The following is a 25525-nucleotide window of genomic DNA, read 5'->3' on the forward strand; positions in this document are numbered from 1 at the left end:
GATTCCTAGTGCTTTCATTTTGATGTCCGAAATAGGCACTCCATACATGTCTAGGTAAATGAGAGAATGAAGAGTTCACGATTAACTTTGTAAGATATTTAGGAATTAGTATGGCATTGCTAGGATTGGCCGCCAGGGGGCAGTGAATTACAATATTTTGATACTGTGCTGAATTAGCCAGAAGTTTTATCTCTTCTAAGAGATGGAGACAGGAGTAGCACTACTCACTCAGCGAGTATTCATTGAGCATCTGTACTGTGCCGGGCACTGCTCTGGGCACTAGGGATACAAACATAAATAAATAAAGTAGAGAAAAAGCACAGTCTTTTACTGCTAGGTATTTATTCAAGGAAAACGAAAGCTTACAGTATCCAAAAGACTGTACAAGAATATTCATAGCAACTATATTCATATAGACAAAAATTGGAAACAACCAATTATCTGTTAACAGGAAAATTCAGTGGATTAGTATTTAGCAATAAAAAGAATGAACTATCAATAAACACAACAACATGGAAGAAACCATCCCCAAACCACTGTGTTGAACAAGTCAGATACCAAAAAAGGACACATTGTATCATTCCACGTAAATGGGGTTCAAAAATAATCCATGGCAATAGAGATCAAAGCAGTGGTTGACTATGGTGGGAGATTGGGAAGAGACATAAGGAAATTTCTGGGGTGCTGGAAATGTTCTCTATTTGGACCGAGATCTTTAAAAAAATTTTTAGTGTGAGTGGGGGAGGGGCAGAGAGAGAGGGAGGCACAGAATCTGAAGCAGGATCCAGTCTCCGAGCTGTCAGCACAGAGCCCAATGCAGGGCTCAAACCGACAAACTGTGAGATCATGACCTGAGCTGAAGTTGGATGCTTAACTGACTGAGCCATCCACGTGCCCAAGGACTGAGGCATCTTTTACACAGATGTATACGTGGGTCGAGACAGAACTGTGCACTTACGTGTCGTCTACTGTAAGTAAATCGTACATAAAGATGGGGTGCCTGGGTGGCTCAGTGGATTAAGCGTCCGACTTTGGCTCAGGTCATTGATCTCACAGTTTGTGGGTTCGAGCCCCGCATCAGGCTCTGTGCTGACAGCCCTGAGCCTGGAGCCTGCTTCAGATTCTGTGTCTCCCTCTCTCTCTGCCCCTCCCCCATTTGTGCTCTGACTCTCTCTGTCTCTCAAAAATAAATAAATGTTTAAAAAACAATTAAAAAAAAAATAAAGAGAAATCCCTTCATAGAGTTTAGCTTCTGATGAGCAGAAACGGACAACGGATAGAAAAACAGGTAAAGTATTTGCTGGATTGTGATAAGTGCTATGGAGAAAAGTGAAGCAGAGATATATGCCCTGTTGGCGAGCGTGGAAACGGGAGCAGGCCCTAAACAGGGTAGTGAGCCAGGGTCACGCTGAGGAGAGGGTGTTTGTGCCAGGTCCTGAAGGAGGTGAGGGGCTGGCCGTGCAGTTAGTTTCTGATAGTTAACACTCACTTTCAGAGAAAAGGGGGTGCTGTTAGTAACTGCCTGCACTCCCCCAGGTACCACGGACACTGCCTCCTTGTCTTGGTCCTGGGCTGTTGTGGATTATACTCCAGCTCCACGCTCTCAGTTCCTGGGAGGCCTTATTCTCTATCTCATATCTGAGCCTTTGCCTGCAATAGCCACCCTGCTCATCCTGTCCCCTGTCTGGTGAGGAGTGGAGGCCAAAGATGAAACTGGACAAACTTATTTCGTAATGGTGGGTTTTCATTATCGTCTTAAGAGGACATTACTTGTTTGCTTTTTAACGTGAAGCCTAATAAACATTTTGTTAAGAAAGCTTTTTTTTTTTTAAGTTTATTTATGTACTTAGAGAGAGAGAAAGAGAAAGAGTGGGGGAGGGGCAGAGAGAGAGAATTCCAAGCAGTGCAGAGCCTGACTCAGGGCTCCATCTCACAAACTGACATCATGAGCTGGGCGGAAATTAAGAGTCATATGCTTAGGGGCGCCTGGGTGGCTCAGTCAGTTAAGCGTCTGACTTCGGCTCAGGTCATGATCTCACAGTTTCTGCGTTCAAGCCCCGCGTCGGGCTCTGTGCTGGCAGCTCCGAGCCCAGAGCCTGCTTCAGGTTCTGTGTCTCCCTCTCTCTCTGACCCTCCCCTGCTCACACTCTGTCTCTCTCTCTCTCTCTCTCTCTTTCTCTCTCTCTTTCTCTCTCAAAAATGAAAAAACATTAAAAAAAAATTTTTTTTTTAAAGAGTCCTATGCTTGATCGTCTGAGCCACCTAGGTGCCCTGACGTTGAATTGTTTAGTGCCCACCGTTTTTGGATGCTTTCCTCAAGGTGCCTCCTGGCCCGGTCTTCCTAGATGAAGCAGCCTTGTACATGATAGGCGGTTGAGGAATATTTGAGGCTCTTCCCGGCCACACACATATATGTGGGTGTAGCCCCGCCAGCGTGTTGAGCTGAGCTACTTCCAGCTGGCACTTGAGAGCAGTGTGTGCATTTGGTGGGATGTCCAGTGGGATGTCCAGTGCTGGATTTCCTCTCATGTCGGAGGGAAGTTCTCCAAGGGCAGGTTGTGGCTTATCACCTCGGGAACCTTGAGACCTAGCCTGCTCTCTCGCGGGCAGTGAGCTGAGTGGCACGTGCTTGCTTGCTTGCTCTGTCTGCCTGGCATCTGACCCAGGAATAAGCGAGAAATTGTAACAGAGGAGAGATGGTGACAGCTGACATACTCAAGGCGTTTGAGCCCAGATGAAGAGCCTCAGAGCAGCTGACGTTGGGGGGCCCTGGACTCCCCAAGCCTGTTCGCATCCACAGTGTCTTGGGGACATGCTGCCTGTCTCTGTGGGTGATCTTTGGACAGGTCCTAGAAGGCTAGGTGTTTGCTGGACCTGGCCCTTCGTTGGCCCATTAACCCAAATACATAGTCTGGGTTTATGTAATCTGGGCTCCCACAGCCAGTGCCAAGAGGCTGGGGTAACCCCGAGTCAGTAACGTTTGCTAAGTAAAAGTAATACAGGAAAGTAGAAAAAATGGGGTGGTGTGTTGATTTTTAAAATTAATTTTAACCAGGGTCTCATGATGCACGTGTGCTCAGGCTGCTCCACGCTAAGAAGTGAACAGCCAGAGATCGTGTGTCGTTCCGAGTTAACAGTTACCTTTTAGTCACTGCACCGTCAGGCACAGTGTCAGGAAGGGCTCGCTGGTCAGCTGCTTCCCTGCATCTCTGAGACGGCACGCCGCCTCTCTCACGGTCTGCGGCGTGGTCCTCATGAACCAGAGTCGACTCCCTGCGGGTCTCTGCTCTGTCAGAGCCTCAGAAGAAGTCTTCCGTCTGACCTCCTCCTTGCAGGAGACCAATTCTCTTTACCCTCCTTGCTCTGCCGGGTCGTCTGACCCTCCAGGAGTGAGCCGGGAGCCCCTCCACCCTCCCCGTACTAGGGTTTGCAGTGACATCCTCACCTTGGCTGCTGCCATCGTGTACCTGCCTGCAAATGCCAGGTGAATAGTGCCCCGTAATACGTTTATGTCGCATTTTGAACCACTTAAAAATAATTACGTGCAAGTGACACCTTGAATCCCTTGACACTTTTATTAAAGAGGTGTTTTTCTGGATGTAGTATTTACGTTCTGATTTTATGAGCTGCTTTAGATGGGTGACCAAAATTTTATTTTTCCCTTTCCTTACTTTTGTGTTCAGAAAATATTATGTAAGGTATTGTGTCTAGTTTTAAAACTATAAAGACAGGAATCAGGCAACCAAAAGCTTTAGGAAGTAGAAAGGCTATCTGCAGTCTGATGCCTTGAATCTTCTCCTGCCCACCAGTCGGGCCGAATCGTTCTGCCCCAACAGATCACAGAATCTAGAAATTGCCCTGCAATCACAGATGGCTCCTGGGAAATGCCTAGAGCGGCAAAGAGACGAGTTACTCTTGTCAGTTTAAGCAGAACTAGTTCTTCCCAAAGCTGTCTTTGAGTATTTCAGGCATACACGAGCCTGATGTCGGGCCCAGGACTTGGGGTTCTCAGAAAAATAAACACTCGACTAGAGTCACCGCTCAAGTACGTTTTATCAGCTAATAAATGGACATGTTCTCGTCGAGCCCAGAGTGGGCAATTTGATTCTTATCAAGAGCTTTTGGGTTTCCTCTTTTTGGATGCTTTGCCTTTTAAAATAGCCAGAAAATATCCTTCAAATCTCATTGCCTCCAGTCGGAGTCCTGGCTGTTGTACGCTCTGTAATGACAACCAAAGATGCTGCCCCCATTCGAGACTACATTGCTGGCATGGGTTCCCGTTCCAGCTTCAATTATATGTTGAATTTTCTCAAGTGGAATGTTTAATGATCCTCCTGAACAGACTGTTTATGCTGAATGAAGCTCTTCAGAGAGCATTTGGGCCTTCCTTTCTCTGCTGCTTTTTTGCTGGTGCACTCAGCTCACAGTTTTTGACTGAATGTGTGAATTTTATCCTCCCAGCAGGCAGAACACTAGAACAAAACTCTCCTCCCACTCCCTGAAAGGCTGGTGAACTGTCCCACCGTCTGTGAAAACAAAGGTCTAATGCGCAGGCCAGGCACACGGGGAGACAGAGCCCCTGACTCGAGGCCCCCAAAGAGGGCTCAGCATCTTGTCTGTTGGTCCCTCTGCTCCTGGACAGCTAATGGTTTGGAATCGGTTCAGCTCCTGAGAGTGGCATCTTACCGACTTAAGACCTTACGTTGTTAGATTTTTCCTCCTTTAGACCAAATGGGGGAAACGGAAGGCTTTGAAAATTAGCTAATCTTTAAGGTACATATTGGAGTTAGGTGAGGGGTGGCTGCGAATAACAGAGATCCAAACTAACAGAGGCTCCAAAGAGATGGAAGTTTGCTTGGGCCTCATTTAATAATGATGATACCAGCTAACATTTACGTCACGCTTCTCGTGCCAGGCACTGTTGTTAGCACATTTCATGTATTAATCCTTGCAGTATCCTGTGACACTGGTAGGATATTACCACCTTAACAGAGAAGGAATTGAGGCACCAAAGTGAAGTCCTTTCCCAAAGCCACACACCTAGCGAGTGACGGAGCCAGGACTTGAGTCTGGCTCCAGAGTCGGTACTCTTAGCCACGTGCCGTTCAGTCTGACAAAAACGCCACAGGCTGCCAGGGCTGATACGGTAGCTGTGCTCCCCGTTCTCGGGGACCCAGGCTCTTTTCCCCCCGTTGCTACTCTGCGGTGGATAGTTCCCACTCCCAGTTACATTTCCACTGTGGTGTTCTGGAATTGCAGAGTGCCCCGGTTGGAGAGGACTCCTCGAATGATCATGGAGTTCTGGATCCTCATTTGGGAAATGCGTGGGAGCGGCAGGAGTGGTTTTGGTCTTGAGCCTTCCTTGTGGGTCTTACGGTTTTCTTCCAGCCCCGTTCTGAAAGGGGGGCTCCTGCCTAGGACAGTTAGTGTGAGCAGCCGCGCTCGGTCCAGGAGGCGGCACTGTCCTTGTCGCTGCTGGGCTGGCCCCGGGGAGCGCGCTCGCTGCCTGTACCTGTGGCTCAGAGCACTTCCTGTACAGGGTCGGAGGGGGTCGTCTCAGGGCCTTGTCTGTGGTAGCGGGAGTCAGAGCCACCTGCTATCTGTCCCTAGGGGGGTGGACATGTAAAGTGGTGGAACGCGTGTGGAGCAGCGAGCTGCAGGTACAGGATGGTCTCAGAAATGTAATAGGAAGCAAAAAGAAAGAGGAAGGTTCTGAACTGGGTCTTAGAGCTCAGTATTCTTTAATAGTATGTATATGGCACATAGTAGGTGTTTAAGTTGGTGGGGGGGTGGATGCTATTTCTTTAGAAGGTTGTGGTTTTTTTTTTTCATGTGATTTCTCAAATGGACCCTTATATGTTATCTGAAGTCTTAGTTTCTGCAAGCTTAGTGTTAGTTTACAAAGCCTTTATTCCTTTTTGGTGATAAAAGACAGGTGTAGTCAATTGTAGCCCTTTCTTTTCTAAAATAATGTACGTTTTTTTCCCCCTACTATAAAAATTATGCTTATTGTAGAAATTTTGAGAAGTCGAGTAAAGCTTAAAGAAAATAAAAATCTTTTATCTCTACTGCCTAGGGAATAAACACTGTAAACCTTGTGGTATATTTTGTCTTTCCTCTGTGCTTATATAAGCACACATAAATATTGTATGTAGAGTAGTTGAGAGTATACCATAAATAATTTTGTATCTTGCTCTTTTCCCTTAACACTGTGACACACTTTCCTTTGTCGTTACAAATTCTTGATAAGCTTCATCTGAAATAGACTATATTGTACCCACTGTGTGCCAGGCCCGATAGTTAGCACTTTACATGTATTAACTGTAGCTGTACTTGGAGTTGAGCTTTTAGGTTGTTTCCAGGGTTATAGCTTTTCCTTTTTTCTTTAAAAAAATTTTTTTTAATGTTTATTTATTTTTGAAAGGGAGAGAGACAGAGCGCGAGTGGGAGAGGGGCAGAAGGAGCGGGAGGCGCGGAATTCGAAGCGGTCTCCAGTCTCTGAACTGTCGGCACAGAGCCCGACTCAGGGCTCGAACTCCCGAACTGTGAGATCGTGACCTGAGCCAAAGTCGGATGCTCAACTGACTGAACCACCCAGGCGCCCCAGGATTATAGCTTTTCTAACAAAGCACCCTAACCCCCTCAAAAGGGTTTTTACAGTCTTTGATGTCCATTAAAAAATGCTGTTTATACAGAATGAAAATCTGAAAATTGTTACATGTTGTCCCAAGGGGGGTTAGTTGTAGGTCGTAGTAATAATTCTCATAAATGAAAGGGCTGGATTCTGAATATATGTTGTCAGATGCCTGTGTCTTTGCAGCACATGGGACTGCAGTGAACATCCTGTTTTCAAAATAAGGCTGTGGGTCTAAGGAGAAAAGCCGCCTTTGGCACAGAATTCCAGCCTGAACATTTGCATGTGTGGCCTCTGCCAGGCATGCCGGGGCCTGTGGGTTGAGGTGGCCTGTCATGTTAGCAAGCAGAGCCTTCTTAGTATTCCCACCTCTGTGGCAGGAAGGACACATCCCATGGCCTTTTCCTTCTTCAGGTTTCTAGAGCACTTCCGATGTTCTCCCCACTTGGATCTCAGAGACAGACTAGTTCTCACTACTATTACTTAGTGTGGGGTTTCCACGAGAAGCTAAAAGTGGTCTCTAAAAGAGGTCCCCGGGTGCCTGGGTGGTTCATTCGGTTAAGTGTTCAACTTCAGCTCAGGTCATGATCTCATGGTTCCTGAGTTAGAGCCCCACATCGGGCTCTGTGCTGTCAGCACAGAGCCTGCTTCAGATTCTCTGTCCCCTTCTCTTTCTGCCCCTCCCCCACTTGCATGCACACATGCACTCTCGCTCTCTCAAAAAGAAAAAAAAAACACTTTAAAAAAAATAGAATAAATAAAAGAGGTCCTGTGGCTAAAGAAGCCTGGGAAGTCCTGGATAAAAAAGGTTAAATAGATTTACTTAATGCAAAATTTGTTATAATTTCCCAAATCCATTTGTTCGCTATGATCTTTGTGAATCTCCAAGATAAGACTGCCATTTCTCAACCGTACTTGTCTACGGAACGCCCTTCTTCTGGAGTACCCTATAGGTTTGATGTTTTACGGAACCCAGCTTAGGTACTACCAGCCTGGTGAAATTAAGTCCCAGAAGCTCCGTCAGGCTCGAGACATCTGCCTTCACACCCTCATCTTCATTTCTGAGTGGTCTCAGCAGTGGGTCTGTCAGAATATGGAGATTCTGTCTTTAAAATGAACTATGGGGGGCCAAAGGAAAAAAAAAAATGAACCACAGGGTCCATCTGATCCCACCTTTCTCAGTCCATGCAGGTGTGCGTATGCTAGACAGGTCACTGAATTTCTGAAATCAAGAATTTTTCCAGACCATCTCCAAGGGTCTGGGTATGTAGCTCACTGAGCATGAGGACTGAAATATCTTTTCCTAAAGCCGAATGAACAAATACAGCCGAGAAAGATATGTTGGACCCGGTGGAACCAGTGTGAGAAGTGGCCTGTTCTGTGTTGGAACGGGATCCTCAAGAGCTCTCCTGGGACCCGCTTGCCCACCTGACCAGGGGAGGAGGACAGGCCCTTACTCCTCGCATCACTTTAGCCTGGCTGTCCCCTGGCCTGAAGGACCCCGTAGAAGATCCCAGTCTCTAGCTTTCTCCATGTTTTAGAGAAGACCTCTGGACTTTCTTCACCTTTTGTTTTACAGAAGAGGACGTGGAGAACTTTGACGTGACCAATTTGTCTCAGGACGTGCTTCGAAGCATTGAAGCCGACAGCTTTTGGTGCATGAGCAAGCTGTTAGATGGGATCCAGGTGAGCCGGCTCTGCCCATGCGGGCTGCCCGGGTCCAGGGGCTCCCTGCAGGCCTTTGAGCTCCTTACTGCTCCTCGGTGTCAGCCAGAAGCACACACCCACCCCACCCCCCCCCCCCGCCCCCCGCCACCGCCCAGCACAGCTCTTCCTCGTTCCTCCACAGCACAGGGCTCCATCAGGATTTGCCCACCCTCTGCTGTTCTGTAGATTCCTTTGTTTTCCAGAACGCCGGCACCAGCTGTGGAAAACAGCTTGTGCTTTTAAACGTGTTTCAGTGAAGTCGAGAGCGGTAGCACGCCTTTGGAGTCCCTGTTCATCCCGGGCTCTGTGTCATTTGCAGGATAACTACACCTTTGCACAACCAGGGATCCAGAAGAAGGTCAAGGCGCTGGAAGAGCTCGTCAGCCGGATTGATGGTAGGTTGGAAGAAGAGGGATTCTCTGGTAGCAGCACGGTATGGTTCCGACACAGCCAGTTGTGCTGGTGGGGGCCTCTCCTCTGCCCGCTTCTTTGCCACCACCCTCTCCAGTTCCGTCCGGGCTGTTGGCGCGTGTGCATCCTTCCACACGTTGGCAGGAAGGGGAGGCGAGAGGTCTGCGGGCCCCTCGAGTTCTTTTTTCCCCTTTGTTTTTTGTCACCAAGTTCTGTCCATTCTTTTTAGCATCTCTCTTCACATTCACCCTTTTTTTTTTTCTTTTTTCCAACCCTTCCTCCCTTTTTCTTCTTTTCAAATTTGCCCTTTCTTCTCCATTTCCCTGGCCACAGCTCTGATCCAGCCATGCCTGGATTTCTGCAGCTTCCTCCTATAAGGACTTGCCTCCTCTGTACTCTTTCCTCTTCTAAACCTTCTGTGATACGACTGCATCTTTCCAGAGCACCATCCTGGTTCCGTCCCTCTCCTGCTCTGAAGCCTCCTGTGGCTCTCCGTTGCTTCTAGCATCAAGCTGTACTCTGACCTTGTCCTTCAGGTGGTGATGTCATTCAGAACTCCTGGACTTGACGCAGAGTCCTCTAGTCTGGCTGATATCCGGCAGGCCTTTCCACAGCTCTCTGCGACTAGTTTGGGCTGGTGGCGGGGGCAAGAAGTGAGACATGACTCTTCCTGGCACAGAAGGTCTCTGAGGGGCGAGAGCCCTCCAGTAATTCCTTGGCTCTGGCTTGGAATCATGGAATGTTAGAACTAAAAGGCAAGCTGGGAAGCCCTGCTCTTGACTGATGAGGAAACCGAGGCCCAGAAAGAGAAAGTCAGAATTAAGTTTCATAAAGATAGCCTAGAACCTCATAGTAAGGTCTTCTGTTAAGTGGGCTCCGTAGCACCATTTACACTGTAGAGCTTTTTTAGGACTCTACCAGACACGACACAACTAATAAACCTCATTTCCTGGCTTTCTGTGTGGATTTTGTGCCTCATCAAGGCATCGCCTTTCACCCCGCCCCCATACAAAAACCGCGTATCTTTCTCTCTCCTTCCCCAGCTTCTCTCTTCTTGAAAACCTTCCCTGGTTTGTGCCACTCACTCCAGATTCCTTTCATGACAAGATTTCCGTCTTCCTGTCTTGTTTGCTGATTTACGGTTGTTTCCGACACATCGTCCGGAGGCGGTTTTTCCCCCTTCTCGCCCTGACCTAGCCGCCCTGACCTAGCCGTGAGCTTCAGCGTGGGCCCGGAGGGCAGAGGGCTGTGGTTTCTGCCACCGTCTGCCCTCTCCTTGTTTTTTCTGCCCTCGCGAATACCTGATAAGACATAGTACTTTAGGATATTGGATTGGTAAATGTATATATCTTTATTGTTTCATTGAATCATAGAAGCAATAGACATTGTAAAAATTAAGACAATTCGGAGAAGCACAAAATGAAAAGTAAACATCCTCCCCCCTCCTTAAATCCTATTCCCCAGAAATAACTATTGTTATTATTCTTTCAAAAAGTATGTGTCTTACGCATTTACCACATGCCAGGTGCTGCTGTGAGCACTTTTGTTTTCTCATTTTCTCCTCCCCCGAATCTTCTGAGGTACGAATAATTATTTGCATTTTCTAGATTAGGAAACTGAGGAGGATAATAATTTTTTTTTTTTTTTTTTTTTTTTTTTTAATGCTGTTAAGCACTATTTAAAGGGCTGTCATGTAGAACAGGGATCAGGTTTGTTTGGGGTTGTTCCAGAACACCACACAAACACCAAGGGTGGGAGTCAGGAAGGAGCTAGTTTCTGTTGAATACAGCGAAGCACTTTCTGGCGAATCACTTAATACATCAGTGGGAGAGGCTGCCCTTGATGGAGTCAGTGAACCTCTTTCTCTGGCAGTGTTTAAGTCCCTGCTGGCTGCCATCTGTCAGGGATGCTGAGGAGGAAGTCCTCACTGGCAGGAGGATGGCCAAGGTGACCCCCATGGTTCTGTTCCATTCTGCCTCCTCCTCTGAAGAGTAATGGGGTCAAGCAGCCAAGTGAACCTCACGTCTGCCGCTTTATGGCCAGAGGAGCCCTGTGAAGGAGGAAAGGTACCCAGAGCGTCACCATGGGTGTTAAAATAGTTTTGCCGAGTGTGGGACTGGGTTACCCATGTGGTGTGGCTGTGAGATGGCAGAATCCAACCTAAAGGACAGTCGGATGCCAGTTCGGCCCTTCTGTGCCTGTATTCCCCAGGAGAAGGGGGGAGAAGGAGATGGAAACTGCCCTTTTGGCTCATGCGACCCTTTCAGGGTCCAGTCAGTCCCCTAGGTTGTGGTCTTGGGGCCAATGACACTTTCTGTTTCAGAGCAGGTACATAATCACTTCAGGAGGTACGAGGTCGAATACCTCCAGTTTGCCTTTCGTTGGATGAACAACCTGCTCATGCGGGAGCTTCCCCTTCGCTGCACCATCCGCCTATGGGACACATACCAGGTATGCGGGGACCCCTGCCCTCTCCATGCCAGGCTGTCCCTGAGGCCCCCAGCTCCCTGCCCTGGTGGAGAGTAGCTGCTCAGAATCCCCTACCTCCTTTCTATTTCTGTGTCTGCCTTGGCCTCGTGGGCAGGGCCTCTACAGAGTCTGTTCAGGCCTCTGTGCGCCCAGCCGTGAAAGGAGTGCCTTGCTATGCTCCTACCTTGCAGGAGGACCGGGACCGAGAGGACTAGAGCCGGGTCCTTGTCAGGGCCTGGAGACCTAACTGTTCTTTCCCTTCCCAGTCTGAACCGGAAGGGTTCTCCCACTTTCATCTCTACGTGTGTGCAGCCTTCTTGATCAAGTGGAGAAAAGAGATCTTGGATGAAGAGGACTTTCAGGTGAGTGGCCAAGAGCTTAGCCTGGGCTGGGATGAGCATCAGAGCGGGAGCCATTCCGTTAGTGGGGCTGCACAGGGAGAAGGTGCAATGGCAGGTACCTGGCCGAGAGGAGGAAAGGAGACAGGGTGCTCAGAAGGCCAATGGGCCAAGTCAGTGAGCCCCAGAGTTCTTCAGTACGAAAAGGGTTTTAGGGCACCTGGATGGCTCAGTCAGTTAAGCATCTGACTCTTGATGATCTGAGTCAGCTCAGGTCATGATCTCACGGTCCATGGGATCAAGCCTGGAGTTGGGCTCTGTACTGGCAGCACCAGGCCTGCTTGGGATTTTCTCTCTCTCTGTCAAAATAAATAAATAAATAAGCTTAAAAAAAAATATATGTATACATATACATGTATGTATATATATATGTGTGTGTGTGTGTATATATATATATATATATATTTTTTTTTTTTTTTTTTTTTAATAGGTATTAGTGCTAGAAAGGTTGCAGAGCAGCTAGGCAGGCCTAAGAGATGTCTCATTCATTCATTGACAAGCATTTGCTGAATGCCTGCCATGTGCTAGGCACTAGTGAAGGCATAGGATATACCGGAAAGCAAAATAGACAGATCCCTGTTCCCATAGAGCTTACATGCTGGTTGGGAAGAGACTTAACAATAAACAAAAGCGTAGGAAATTTTTTTTTAAGTAGAGCAGGATAAAGGGATTATTAGGTGGTAGGGAAGAGATAGTTTACAATTTCAAATACAATAGGATAGGCTCACTGAGAAGGAGATGTTTGAGCAAAGGCTCAGGGAAGGTGAGAGAGTGAGTCATGGACATCTGGGGGACGAGTGTCCAAGCAGAGGGAACAGTGGGGTTCCCTGGGCTACTTAAGGAATCATGGTGGTGGCCTGGAACAGAGTGGTCCAGGGGAAGAGTAGGAAGAGGTGAGGCCAGAGAAGTCACAAGGGACCTAGATCACAGAGGACTTTGTAGCCACTGTAAGCTTTGGCTTTTACTCTGAGCGGAAGGGGAGCCATAAGAGGGTCTTAAGCAGAGGAGGGCCGTGATCTGACTTACATTTTCAAAGGATCACTCTGGCTTCTATGTAGACTGGAGGTGTGGACGAAGGTGGAGGCAGGGAGACTGCCCAGCAGGCTGTTAGAGTCCTCCAGGTGAGACACGAGGATGGCTTGGACCTGGATGGTGCCAGTGGAGGTGTGACAAGTGGGCAGATCTTGCTTATATTTTGTAAATAGAGCCAACGGGATCTCCTGATGTGTCGAGTGCAGAGTAGGACAGAGAGGGATGAGTCAGGATGACTCAGTTTATGAGAAGGGTCTAGGAGGAACAGGCTTAGGGAGGAATTTCAGGAGTTCAGTTTTGGGCATGCCAAATCGGAAGTGCTTTTAGACACCCAAATGGAGATCTAGAGTAGGCAAATAAATCTTAGGAGTCTGGAGCTGGAGAAGGAGAGAGCTTGGACACACGTTTAGGAGCCTTTGGCTAGATGGTCCTTAAAACCAGGACAGTAGATGAGGAGTGAGTGTGGACGGAGGAGGGAAGAGCCCCGGGCCTGAGCCCTGGCACACCTTCCCGAGGAGGCTGGTGGGGAGAGGTGGACAGAGCAAAGGAGGCAGAGGGGACGGCCGGGGAGAGTGAGGCGTCCGGGAAGCCTTGGCTGGGGAACGTGAAGAAGACTGGAGGGCACACGTTGGGTGGTGGAAAGCCAGGCAGCTGCTCCAGGAGGCCCAGGAAAGGGGGAATGGGGAATTAGGGGTCGAGGGGACAGATTGCGAGGCTCTGTAGTCCGCAGACACAGAGGCCTGGAGGTTGTTCGATGGTCGTTATCTCTGGGGGGCAGCGATGGGCTTTTCTTTTTCTGCTTTGCACATTTCTGGACTAAGCAGTTTCCTTTCTCTTTCTTTCTCCCTTTCTTTTTTAATGGGCATAAAGCTCTTTTAAAAGCAGGGGTGGGGTGGTGGGGGGGAAGCCAAAGAAGGTTGAATGTTCTTCTGAGTTCTAACTATTAACGTAGGTGTTCTCAAGAGCAGCAACATCTCTCTGTGACCCCTGGGCTGGACCTCTCCGTAATTGGTGTTAGGTGGTTAAAGAACAGAAGTCTCTTTAGCAGATAGACGGAAAGACGGGACCCAGCCTGCCCGAGTAAGGGCTTTGGAAGGAAAAGGAGAGAGTGGGCTTCTGTGAGCAGATGCCGGCTGTGGTGCCGAGAGGCTGCGGCAGCTGACCACGAGCCACGGCTTCTGCCAACGAGCGGCATATGCGACGTCCTAGGATGAATGAGCACAAGGGGGCCGGATTGGCCGCGTGCTGGGGTGAGCTATCAATTCTGATAATGTGGTTGAGGTGGAGCAGGACATCAAGAGCACGAGGTCTAATTTAGTTATCATGGGCCAGGCTCAGTGGGCCTTGTCATATGTGATGAAAGTGCTTCCCAGATTAGCTCTGAGAGGTGGAGGTGATTCCTGGAATGGCTTTCAGCAATTCACAATCCTGGCAGAACATAGGGCCATAATAGTCTGTGACTTTAAAACTAGAGATGTTCTTCTTTACCGGGTTGCATATTCGATTATCTGGTGGATTTGAGGTCTTTCTTCAGTAACCCACAGAATGACAATGAGGATTTGTGCCTGCTGCTGTATTAACACTTCGGTGAGACTACTCGAGGACTGTCACCTCTCTCTTATAGACGAAGTAGAATGGGCAATTAAAGTGGACAGTCCTCAAAGTTCCTCCCAGCCCCACTGTTCCATAATTTTATGGCCAAGAAGAGAAAACCTGTGCCCAGCTGTGTTAAAATCGATGGGCAGGGTCCCTTAGGAGACAGAAGCGTGGTGCAGGTGCGAGAGTGTTGTGCGAGATTGTGAGCTACTGGCCCGTGACCTGTGCAGAGAAAGAAGGTATGTGCAGCCTGACTGCTGAAGGGCCACCTGTGGTTAAGTCGCTGCAAAGGAAGCTCTGTAAATGAACACAGGTACCCCAGAAAGCCACACTGGCCCAGCCTGGATGAGAGAAGTTTGAGGGCTGAACAGCTGCAGCGACTCGAAGAAAAATTAGGCGAAGCCACTGCAGAAATAAAAGAGAGTTGTGGTGGTTTCAGCAGACCGGCCATTGGTCACCCTTAGTGACAGGGAAGAAGAGCCCCCGGTTAGGGGAGCCAGTGGAGGGGCATCAGGGGGAAGCAGAGACCCTCCTTCGAAAGTTGGGGACTATGTAGAATAGTGCAGTGGTAAAGCCACGGTCTGTGGAGCCAGACTGCCCGGGGTCAGATCTGAGCTCTGCTACCTTTCTAGGTGTGCAGCCAGAAGCAAGTAACTTGGCTCTGTAGGCCTCGGTTTTCTTGCCTGTAAAATGGGGGTGAGTACCTACCTCCAGGGCTACCGTGAGGATTAAATCGTTAATACGCGTGAAGCAGTTAGAATGGTATACGTGGCCTACGGCCTCAGAACAGGGTGCTTATTATCATTAATATTGTTTGCTGAAATGTACTCCCGAGTCTGAGAAGCAGTGAAGACAAAGCTTTAGGAACCCAAGTCTCTAAGTGGTGTGTAACTTACCAGAGTAAACCATGCTAGGCTAATCGTGGGCAAAGCTGCCAAGCTAGATGGACAAACAGGACTAGAGAGGGGGTGTCAAAGTTTGCGGAGGTAAAAGGCAGTGTCCCAGCTGTGGCAGAAGCCCCCAGAAGGAAGGGCGCCTGCTTCTCCTTGGCTGAGCAGATATCTGGGCTCATACTGCCTGGGAGAGGGGCCCCAGAACTGACGACAGGAGGATCACTTGAAGATGTTTCCTTCCTGAGGCCTCTGAGCAAGGGAACCTGAGGCAATGTGTGCACAGGTGCCGCAGGGACAGAGTGGCCCGTCCTGTGAGCCATGGGCCACTTGAAGTGAGAGCTTCTAATAGTGCTGGGCCAAGGCTCTGCCCTGGTGTGAGGGGCCCTCAGCCTGGCCTGGTGTAGTGGAAAAATGATGATTATATTAGGGTGACGTTTACAACATTGTTTTCATAGGTCCAAATGTCAGATATTGGCAGTTTCATAAGGTTCGACCTAATAATAACTAATTCTTAGCACTTTTAATGTAGGAGGCACTAATCTAAACGCTTATTTGTGTTGGGGCGCCTGGGTGGCTCAGTCAGTTAAGTGTCTGACTTTAGCTCAAGTCGTGATCTCACAGTTCATGAGTTTGAGCCCCGAATCAGGCTCAGTGCCAATGGTGCAGAGCCTGCTTGGGATATTCATTCTCTCTCTCTCTTCCCCCCTCTCCACGCCCCCCGCCCCTTCCCTGTGCATGCTCACTCTGTCTCTCTCTCTCTCTCAAAATAAATATATAAAGTTTAAAAAATAAATTAAAAAAAAATCTTAAAATAAATAATAAACAAATAAATGCTTATTTGTGTTTAATTCATTTAATCCTTGCAATAGTCCCACAGAGTAGGTCATAATAACTACCCCCATTTTACAAATGAGCAAACTGAGTCACAGCAAGATTAAGTAACTGGCTCAAGGTCACCCAGGGAGTTAGACACCCAGCATCGTGCCCCACACATGGATTGTGCTCTGTTGCCTCTACCCTGGGGCCTGGCCAGACACCTCCTGGGGCATTTGAGCTGAATTCACATAGCAGTACTCCAGGATCCCGGACAAGGATCTTCGTCCTCCCCCGCCTCCCCCTTTCCCCTCCTCCTTCCAGGGCTTCCTCTGCCCTCTACCACCCCTCACCTTTCATTGATAATTGCTCACAGGCTTTCTTCTCATGAAGTAAATGTTTAACAAAAGATTGGTTGTTTTAAAACTGAGAAAGAAGTGCTCTAAGGTCCTCCTTTTGGTCTATTCTGGCTCCTGGGTTTTTCTCCTTCCACTGCCAGAAGGGCCTTCGGCCTCCTCATTCCTTTCCATGCCTTCTTCCCAGGAGGAAACTAAGGCACTTGCCTCTGTGGGAAGGTGAAATCCGAAAGACCGCCACACCTGGAGGCGACAGGGAGTTCTGGGCACTTGTACACGTTGCTGGAGCCCGGTTGGGGGGTCGGGGGGGTCTGGGCCTCTGTCTGGGAAGTCCTGGAGCTCCGCCCAGGCCCTGAGAGAGCCCCCAGGCTTAGGAGCCACTGGCGCTCTAGGGGCTGAATGCCAGACTCTGGAGGGGCTGGGGAGGAGGGACTCCACGCAAACCAGGTTTTTAAAAAAGTATCCTCTCTCTTTTACTTTGCAATAATTTTTATACTTACAAAATGTTGCAGAAATAGTAGAGTTCCCAAATAGCCTACCCATATCCACTGAATGTTTACATCTTATATTCCGTACTGTGATTAACCAACCAGGACGTTCAGGTCGATAAAATGTTAGCAATCTACAGACTTTATTTGAATTTGACCAGTCTTCCCATTAATGTCCTTTTCTGGATGAGGATCCAATTCAGGATCCTAACCTGGGACAATTCCTCCGTCTTTGTCTTCCAGGACAAAATTTTCAAAACTCTTGGAGAGTACGGATTCGTTATTTTGCAGACTGTCCTTTAACTTGGGGCTGTCTAATGTTTTCTTATGACGAAACTGAGGGTCATGCCTTTTGGGGAAGAAACCACAGAGGTGATGTCTGTTATGAGGAGGTAGCTGGTGTGGGCAGGTCTCATTCCTGCCGCCTTCGATCGCTTGACTCAGGGGGGTCTCCTGAGTCTCTCCCCTGTGAAGTTACTATTTTCCCTTTGGTAATTGGTAAGTATCTTTTGTAGAGACAGTCTGAGACTATGCAATTCTGATGTTTCTCATCATTCGTTCGCCCACTTTTTAACATTCACGAATGTCTCTTGCCTGTAACAGTCATTACTGTGATGTTTGCCTAATTGTGATTTTCTATTTTCACTGCTTCTATATTTATTAATTGCTATTCTAACCTAAGGGAGAGCTGTCCTTTCTCTCCCGTTTATGTATTCATGTATCTATTTATATCAGTATAGATTCACAGGTATTTATTTCATGGGTTATCTGACATTGTCATTATTTTGCTGTTCAGGTTGTCCCAGCTTTGGCCCTTGGGTTCTCCTTCAAGTTGTCTCCTATGTCTTTTTGATCCCATCATGTTTACCTTTTTAAAAAATGTTTGTTTGTTTGTTTGTTTGTTTTGAGAGAGCACGAGCCAGAGAGGGGCAGGGGACAAAGAGAGAGTGAGGGAGAGAAAATTTGAGCAGAGGAGGAACAGAGAGAGAGGGAGAGAGAGAGAATCCCAAGCAGGCTCTGAGCTGTCAGCACAGAGCCCAACACAGGGCTGAAACTCATGAACCGTGAGATCATGACCTGAGCCAAAATTAAGAGTTGGAGGCTTAACTGACAGAGTTACCCAGGCACCCCTGGTCCCATCATTTTTAAAGCACTTCCTTACTTTCTGGTGCCATGAGATGCTCCCAGCTTATATTTTCTTTGCCTTACCTTGGAATCAACCATTCTCCAAGGAGCCCTGGTTAAGCCAGTTTTTTGCCACTAAAAAATATTCAGAAGTATCATGATAACTTTGGAAATAAGATTGCAGGAAAGCATTTATGTGAAGTTCGAACTTCTGATGTCAGGTCACTGGTTGTAGACGGAGTATTGACTGAGAAGGAACATGAATCTTCTGGGTGGTGGTTACATATGTAAAAATTGTCCAGCTGTACACTTAAGATTTGCGTAGTTACTGTGTACAAGTTATGCCTCACTGAAAAAAACAAAAAAGATTGACAACAGAGTGCATGATAGGACAAGAGCACATGGTTCAGTTTGCTGCAAGGTCACCAGTGAAAGGTGAAAGTGCAATAACACTAAATACAACTAAATACAACCAATACACTAAAATCTCCATACTAAGTAGACAGTTGACTGTGTAAAAATCACCAAAACAAAATGGGTAAATGAGTCCTTTCTCACATAGGAATCTTGGTATTGAGTGAGGATCTTGATGTTATTTGCATCGTGGGGGCTAGAAGGGCAAAGGGTGACCCTAGGATTCAGGGCTGCTGGCTGTAGGGGTAGTGGCCGTGCTAGAGGTTGTGTGATGCCGACCGAGGGTGTTGGGGATGGGAGCAGTGACAGTGGGAAACTGGCAAAGGGGAAGCTTCAGTGGTGGTCAGAGAGAGCGAGATCTGCCTTGGATGTGAGCGCCCTAATCAGAACCGGCAGGTCTCCTATGTGGCTGTGCACCTGCCGAGGGAGGGATTGGGGCTTCTCTCCCCAGCCGTGAGCCTAGAGAGAGTTCTGTCTGCCCAAGAGTTCTGTCTGCCTGTCCGCATCTCTTATAGCTGCCATAGGCACTTGAAGGAGAAGGTGAGCACAGGGGACTGTCTGGGGACCTAGGCTGAGCAAGTAAGAGCTGGGAGGCCTGCTGTCCCACTCAGCCCTTCCCAGCGCCTGCCCCTGGCCCGCACTTTGCTGGGTGCCACCTCCCTGGCAGTGAGGAGCAGCCCTGCCAGGGTAAGAGGTTGAGGGGTGGGGGGAGGGAAGAGGCAGAGAGAAGGCAGTGTGGCCGGAGTGTCACAGGGTGAGGGGTGGTGCCGCAAGACCTGATTGTGGAGAAGCCTGTGGAGAGATTGGGCTTGACCCTCAATTGGGGAGGAACTTTCACCCCCATCCCTTGTTGGACCAACAGCCTCCGTCCTAAAGCCTGGCCAAGGATGTCTGGGCCTTGACCCGTGCTGCTAGCTCTTTGGAGATGGAATGAAGAGGGGTGCCTTGGTCCCACCCCACAAGGCCGGCAGAGTGAACTAGGGAATCACAGGGGTGTACACGCCACTGTGAAGTGACAGAATCATAGCAGTGACAGTGGACTCTCCCGTCCTCTGGCCAAGGCTGAACCTGGCACGTTAAGTGAGCCTGGAGAGCCACAGAATTTGGTCGCCGGAAGACATCTTTATTCCTGACACCCAGTGGCAGAAACACCATCAGGGCAGGCTGTGGGCGTCAGACTCTGGGGGAGACTTCCCAGAGCAGGCGCGTGTCAAACCCAGAAGGGCAGGAGATGGTTGAGTGAGTTCTGTGCGTGAGGGAACGTGGGCCGTGCACCACCCCATAATCACAACCAAAACCAAAGGAGTTGCCGGGGCGAAGGAGTGGAGCACCTCAAAAATCAGAACTTCAGTGTGCATTGGAAGGATATGAGCTATGCTGAAATGTGGGTATTCAGGAAAAAACGTGCGCAGAGCACTTGTACAGGCCCGCGGTGGTTCCCGGTGGTGGGGGCAGCTCCCTGGAGAACCGGAGGTGAGTGACGTCGTCTCTGAGCACTCTGGGGACACCTGGTAACTATGGACAAAGAGGACAAGTAGGTTCCCAGCAGCGGTGGCGTGCACGGGACCTTTGATCTGATTTGCTCCGTCAGCGTCAGTGACCTGCAGCAGCCAGCGACACAAGAAGAAGTGAATGTAGCAGAGCAAGTCCAGGTTCAGGGGAGCGACCCTGAGGACACGGTGGCCGTGGCCTTCGCACCCACCCTCCATACTGCAGCACGGCCACCCTTACTGGCCTGTCCATCACGGTCAAGCTCTTGTGATCCCTGCCCCAGCTTTTCACGATGGACGTACACTTTACACCGGGGTTTCGTTCCTTGGAGCTCGCGGTGTGCAAGCGACAAGAACTGGGTGGCGGCTACCCCGGAGAACACCCATCTGCCGGGGGGTTGTAAACCGGTGACTTGTGGCCAGCTCCTGAGCCTGGCGGCGTCTGGCCTCCAGCCCCACCCAGGGTGAGCTCCTGGCTTTGTTTTCTTCAGTCGCTGATGATGAGAAACTAACATGTTGTATTTTGTAATAAACTCGTAATTTATATTAAAAAAAGAAAGAAAATTTGTACTGAATGAAGTAACCCACAGGAAGCCTGAAAACTGTTCCACTATGAATAACATATCTGGGAAAAGTGTATGTGCCTGAGTCAGAGAGAACAGGCACCTGAGTGAATGCCTGCTCCCTCGTCCCACAGTCTAAACAGTCATCTCAGGAAAAGCAGCATCTGTGAGAGCCCAGAAGGGCATGGGACCCCACAAGATGTGAGGGCCAACAAGGCCTCAGAGGTCTCAGAACTGATTTTGAGAAGCACCCCACAGAGGACTCTGAAGACTAATAATCAAAATTCCTTTACATAAAATGGGGACCAGCAAGGGAGTCAGTGGGCCAGCTGATCCCAGAATCCCGTGCCTCCATCCTACAGAAGAACACTTTGGAGAGACTCCTATTCTGAAAGCGTCTTTTGTAGGAGGTAGGTCAGAGTTGTTCAGTTCAGTAGTGCTAAGCCTATATAAGAAGCTCTCGGCCTAAATAGAAACTAAATGCAAATAAATCCCTTGAATCAGATGGCATCCACCCACCACTTCTGCAGGAACTCAAGGGTAGGATTTTGGAGCATTGGCTAGCGCAGGCCTCATCTTTACAGACATCCAGTGAGTTGTCGGTGTGAATCCTGCCCAGAAGAAGGGTTCAGAGGGAGCCCCGGGAACTGAAGATCTTTCACCCACAGCAAGCTGGCGTGAGAAAGGGCACGATCCCTAGACATAACACAAGCCATTGAAGAACTCAACCCGGCCTTCTCTGATGGGAAAGTTGCTAAACACACTTTGGGAGAAAACCAGTGAATAAGTTTGACTCTCAGAAAGTTTACATACAAGGACATGGTTTTGAAAATTTTTATTGTAACCAGGGGAATTGGTTTGCTAACTCACTGATTCTCAGAATGGGGGATTTGTTTTAAAGAACTGCTTATTTGACTAGGAAAATATTTTTACATGCCTGAGTACACTTTACATTTGCAAAGGATGTTCCAATATTGCTAAGTGATTCTACACACAGTATCTTATTTAATAGTGTATGTTTTATGGGGTCTTTAAGTTCTTTTGCTGTTAATTACTACACATCCTATCTTTGGTTGTGCTTGGCTCTTACCACTGAGTAAAATCAAGCAACTGTTCCACATTTCCTTCAAACAGCGTCTGCCGTGACTTCCTTTCTTTTGGTTCCTTCTACGTTATGCCCCATTTCTCTTCTTACTCCAGGGCAAGCGCTGAAATATATAGTGGTTATGAGCACAGGCTCTAGAGCCAGATTGCCTGGGTTCAAATTCCAGCCCAGTACCACTCTGTGCCCCTGGGCAAATTCCTTAATCTCTGTGCCTCAATTTCCTCATCTGTAAGGTGGAGATAATATTATGTATCTCATGGAGTTGGTGGGAAGATTAAATGAGTTAATACAGAGTACACGTAAAGCATGTAGAGCCCCATCTGGTGTGTAGTAAGTGCTCAATAAATGGTAGCTGTCACTATAATGATTATTCTTGGTGTTCTTGCTCTCCACTTCTTCCATCTATTGGACATCCTCTAAGAGGTTTCCCCTATACCTTTTCCTTACAGGGTCTCTTTGGCTATAACTTCTATCCCTTCTCCTTTGACCCCCTTATCTAATTGTTGCCTCCCCCCTACCCACCATGGCACTAATTTCTTTTCTGCCATATTCCTTTTCCTTTAGGATCTGTGGATTCTCAGCTGGCATCTAGGTCAGGTTGTTTTCTGCTATTTTAGCCACTTCCAACTTTTCTTTGGTCCCTTCCCATTAATTTGGAACTCCTCACTGCTGCTTGCTTCATAAGCTGTCTTCTCATGGCTGCAGTGTTTCATCTGACTGCCTGTCATGCTTAGTGATCCCATGGGCTGGCTTTGTAACAAATCTTCAGTTATTCCCTGCTCCAACTTTGTCTCTTCCCTATCATTAGATAAAAGCCCCTGACTTGTGATTAACACCTTCTACCCCCAGCCATTTGGTTTCTGCTTCTTTTCTATCATCCCAGATTTATCAATGCGTTGGGCAGGGTTTCCCACTGTTGCAGCACTGTGCGAAGGGATGCAGTTCCTAGACACAGCCACCAGGTGGCGGAGTGCTCCCTCGCGATGCCTTACTGCCCAGGGGGCATCCGGGGACGTTAACTTGTGCAGTGTTAGAATTATTTCAAGATTTACCGGAGGTTTCTAGCAAGGTTAGAGGCATTGGAAATTATAGGTAGATTCTATCCCAGCAAAGAATATTCCCATCTAGAGATATTACTCTTTTGTTGTTTATCAATTGTGCACGGGTTGTAATCATTATAAAAAAAAAATTAGAAACACCAATAAGCAAAAAGAAAAAAAGAACTAAATACCTGAAGTTGTGCCACACAAAGGTGCTTTATTTTCTTCCAGATGTTTCCCCATACAGATCTCCACAAATACGTACTGTATGTATATAGCCATTAATGCAACCATTTTATAACTTGTTTTGTAACCTCTTTTTATCACTTTACAAAATATGGTGGATATCCTATCATGTCAAAAACTGGAAATTCCGCCATTTTTATATCTTTTACACATCACATGAGTACATGCTCATACAAAAACTGTGAAAACATTAAATTGGCTACAAGCTATTTTTATTTTATAGATTTATCTTAGTTTATGTAATGAAAGGTCGCTCTCTGTGTAACATCTAGGGGTTTCCTTCCTTAGGATCTCACCATGAGGCCGGCATCCCAAATATGCTCTTATTCCTGTAGAGCTTTTTAATCCCCCTAGAGGTAAGCCCACACCTGATTGCCCACTGGAATCATTGGGAAAGTGTGGTTACCAGGTCCCATCCCAGGGTTTTAGAATAAAAAAAAACTCCAGGGATGAGGCTTGGGCTCAGGTTTTTCTAAGAGGTCCTACAGTTGATTCGGCTTTTGCAGCCTGGTTGGAACTTCCTGGCTGTGATGACAGGACGAACCCAAGGGTTTTTGTTGAGGCTCCCAAGTTCCCAGAGTCTGCTTGCTAATATTCCGGATGAGGGTAACCAAGTACCATTCCTTCAGCTCCCCTTCCATGGAAGGCAGGGGTTGGTTCTGAGTCAATGAAATGTGTCCTCAAGAAAAAGGGTAACGATTTGACCTCACCCAGCAAGCTGATTGAAAATGGGACTGAAATTCTATAATGGCAAAAGCAATTTGAACCAAAAAGAAGAAGGAGAAGAAGGGAGGGAAGGAAGGAAGGAAGGAAGGAAGGAAGGAAGGAAGGAAGGAAAAGGAAAGCAAGAAAAAAGTTTTCCAATGAATAAATTAAGTTAAAAATTTAATGTTAATATGGATACTTGGGTGTTAAACTTACCTCTGAAGGAAAGTATAATACGAATTCTTGTTGACTGTGGTGTGAATCAAGAGAAGGGCAAGCTACAAGAGTAAACACTTTCATTTAGGGTCTAAGTTTAGAAGTCAGGAGATCCCAGGGCGCCTGGGTGGCTTAGTCAGTTAAGCATCTGATTGTTGATCTCAGCTCACGGCTTGTGAGTTCAAGCCCCGCCTCTGGCTCTGTGCTGATGCTGTAGAGCCTGCTTGGAATTCTATGTCTCCTTCTTTCTGACCGTCACCTACTTGTGTGTTCTCTCTCTCTCTCTCAAAATAAATAAAATTTAAATACACACACACACACACACACACACACGAATTTAAAAGAAAGAAAAAAGAAAAAAAAGTCGGGACCCCTAGACATGAATGGAAAAAAATTTTCAGTTTTATTTTCGGTAACCCCAAATTCAAAGTTGGCATTTCCTACCTTAACAAATGTAGCCAGGAAAGCACAGTAATATTAGCGGTACCTTCCTTTGTCACTAACTGCAGGTATTTTCATTATCATATTAAGTTGTTACAGATATCTGAAAACATTATGTTCATTGCTACTTTGAAATAGTGATAGTTATTTAATCTGCCATTAGATCCTGTTACAGAATATATTAATAAAGTACATATACAGCAGTATCATAAATTTGTTTAAAAATATTTTGATAACTTTCAATTTAACGGGCCTTCTTCATGGTACTATGTATTTAATTTTATGTATTTAAAAAATCATAATTCTAAGAAGGGATCCATAGGCTTCTCCAGATAGCCAAAGAGTCTGAGGTATAGAAAAGGTGAGGACCTCTATAGTAGAGAATCTGCCCAAATTAGAATAAAAGTAGACTCCCTGAGGGGCACCTGGGTGTCTCAGTTGGTTAAGCGTTGACTTCGGCTCAGGTCATGATCCCACGGTTTGCGAGTTTGAGCCCTGCATTGGGCTCTGTGCTGACAATTCAGAGCCTGGAGCCTGCTTCAGATTCTGTGTCTCCCCCTCTCTCTGCCCCTCTCCTGCTTGTGCTCTCTTCCCGTCTCTCAAAAATAAATAAACATTAAAAAAAATAATAAAAAGAAAGAAAGAAAGAAAGACCTAGAAGAGAGGCCAAGACATCTCAGGGAGAATTGTTAACCATGAGAAAAGCGCACTCCAGAGACATTAGGTCAGCTAATAGTGTATTTAAACGCAACATTAGCATCTGGGTGGGTTGAGTGAAAATCATTAACTGGTTGAGTAAGCTGTCTGGTTGAATGAATTTGGTAACAACGTTGGGATAGTAGAGGGTGGCTAACCTAGAGGGTTTGGGGAAGAGAGGAGGTTGATGGCAACCAGGATGGGGGGTTGGGGAGGAGGGTTGAACATATGTAGAGAAGCATATAGGCTGATCCCTTTCTCAGTGTGTTCATCCTGTGCATTCACCACCATGTTGACTTAAGGCTTTGAGCTCTCTTCTCAGGCTTGGAAATCTCAGGGAAAAGGGTTATGATTAGAGAACTTTGTTTAGTAAGAGTACTCAGTGCTGGTGGAGATCTACAGAAATGAGCATTTTTCTGGAATGCATTTTCTGAATGAGCGTTAAATACCTTTTAAATGTTCATGTTCTTTGACAGTAATTTCAATCCTAGGAAGTCAGCCCATGGAAATAATCTAAAATATGGCTCTATGCACAAGGCTATTCATTGTAATTTCATTATAGTGAAAAACCAGAAATAATTAAGTACTCAGAACAGGAAGATGTAAAGTAAATTTGGTGCATCTGCATCGTGAGAAATTCTTTAGCCATGAAAATATTTACAAGGAGTTTTTAATATCAAAGGAAAT

General features: G+C 47.3%; 1 protein-coding gene across 2 annotated transcripts in view; it reads left to right on the forward strand.

The window, feature by feature from the left end:
- TBC1D22B (TBC1 domain family member 22B) overlaps positions 1–25525 on the forward strand; it is an 80472-nt gene that overhangs the window by 49388 nt on the left and 5559 nt on the right. For both annotated transcript variants that reach the window (XM_060615366.3, XM_060615367.3), the window contains exons 9-12: positions 8214–8320; positions 8661–8736; positions 11076–11203; positions 11488–11583. In XM_060615366.3, the coding sequence (XP_060471349.1) occupies positions 8214–8320; positions 8661–8736; positions 11076–11203; positions 11488–11583 (407 nt within the window). The remainder of the gene's footprint in view (positions 1–8213; positions 8321–8660; positions 8737–11075; positions 11204–11487; positions 11584–25525) is intronic.

This window comes from Panthera onca, chromosome B2, assembly GCF_046562875.1.
Source record: "Panthera onca isolate mPanOnc1 chromosome B2, mPanOnc1 haplotype 2, whole genome shotgun sequence".
In the NCBI taxonomy this organism is placed as follows: Eukaryota; Metazoa; Chordata; class Mammalia; order Carnivora; family Felidae; genus Panthera; species Panthera onca.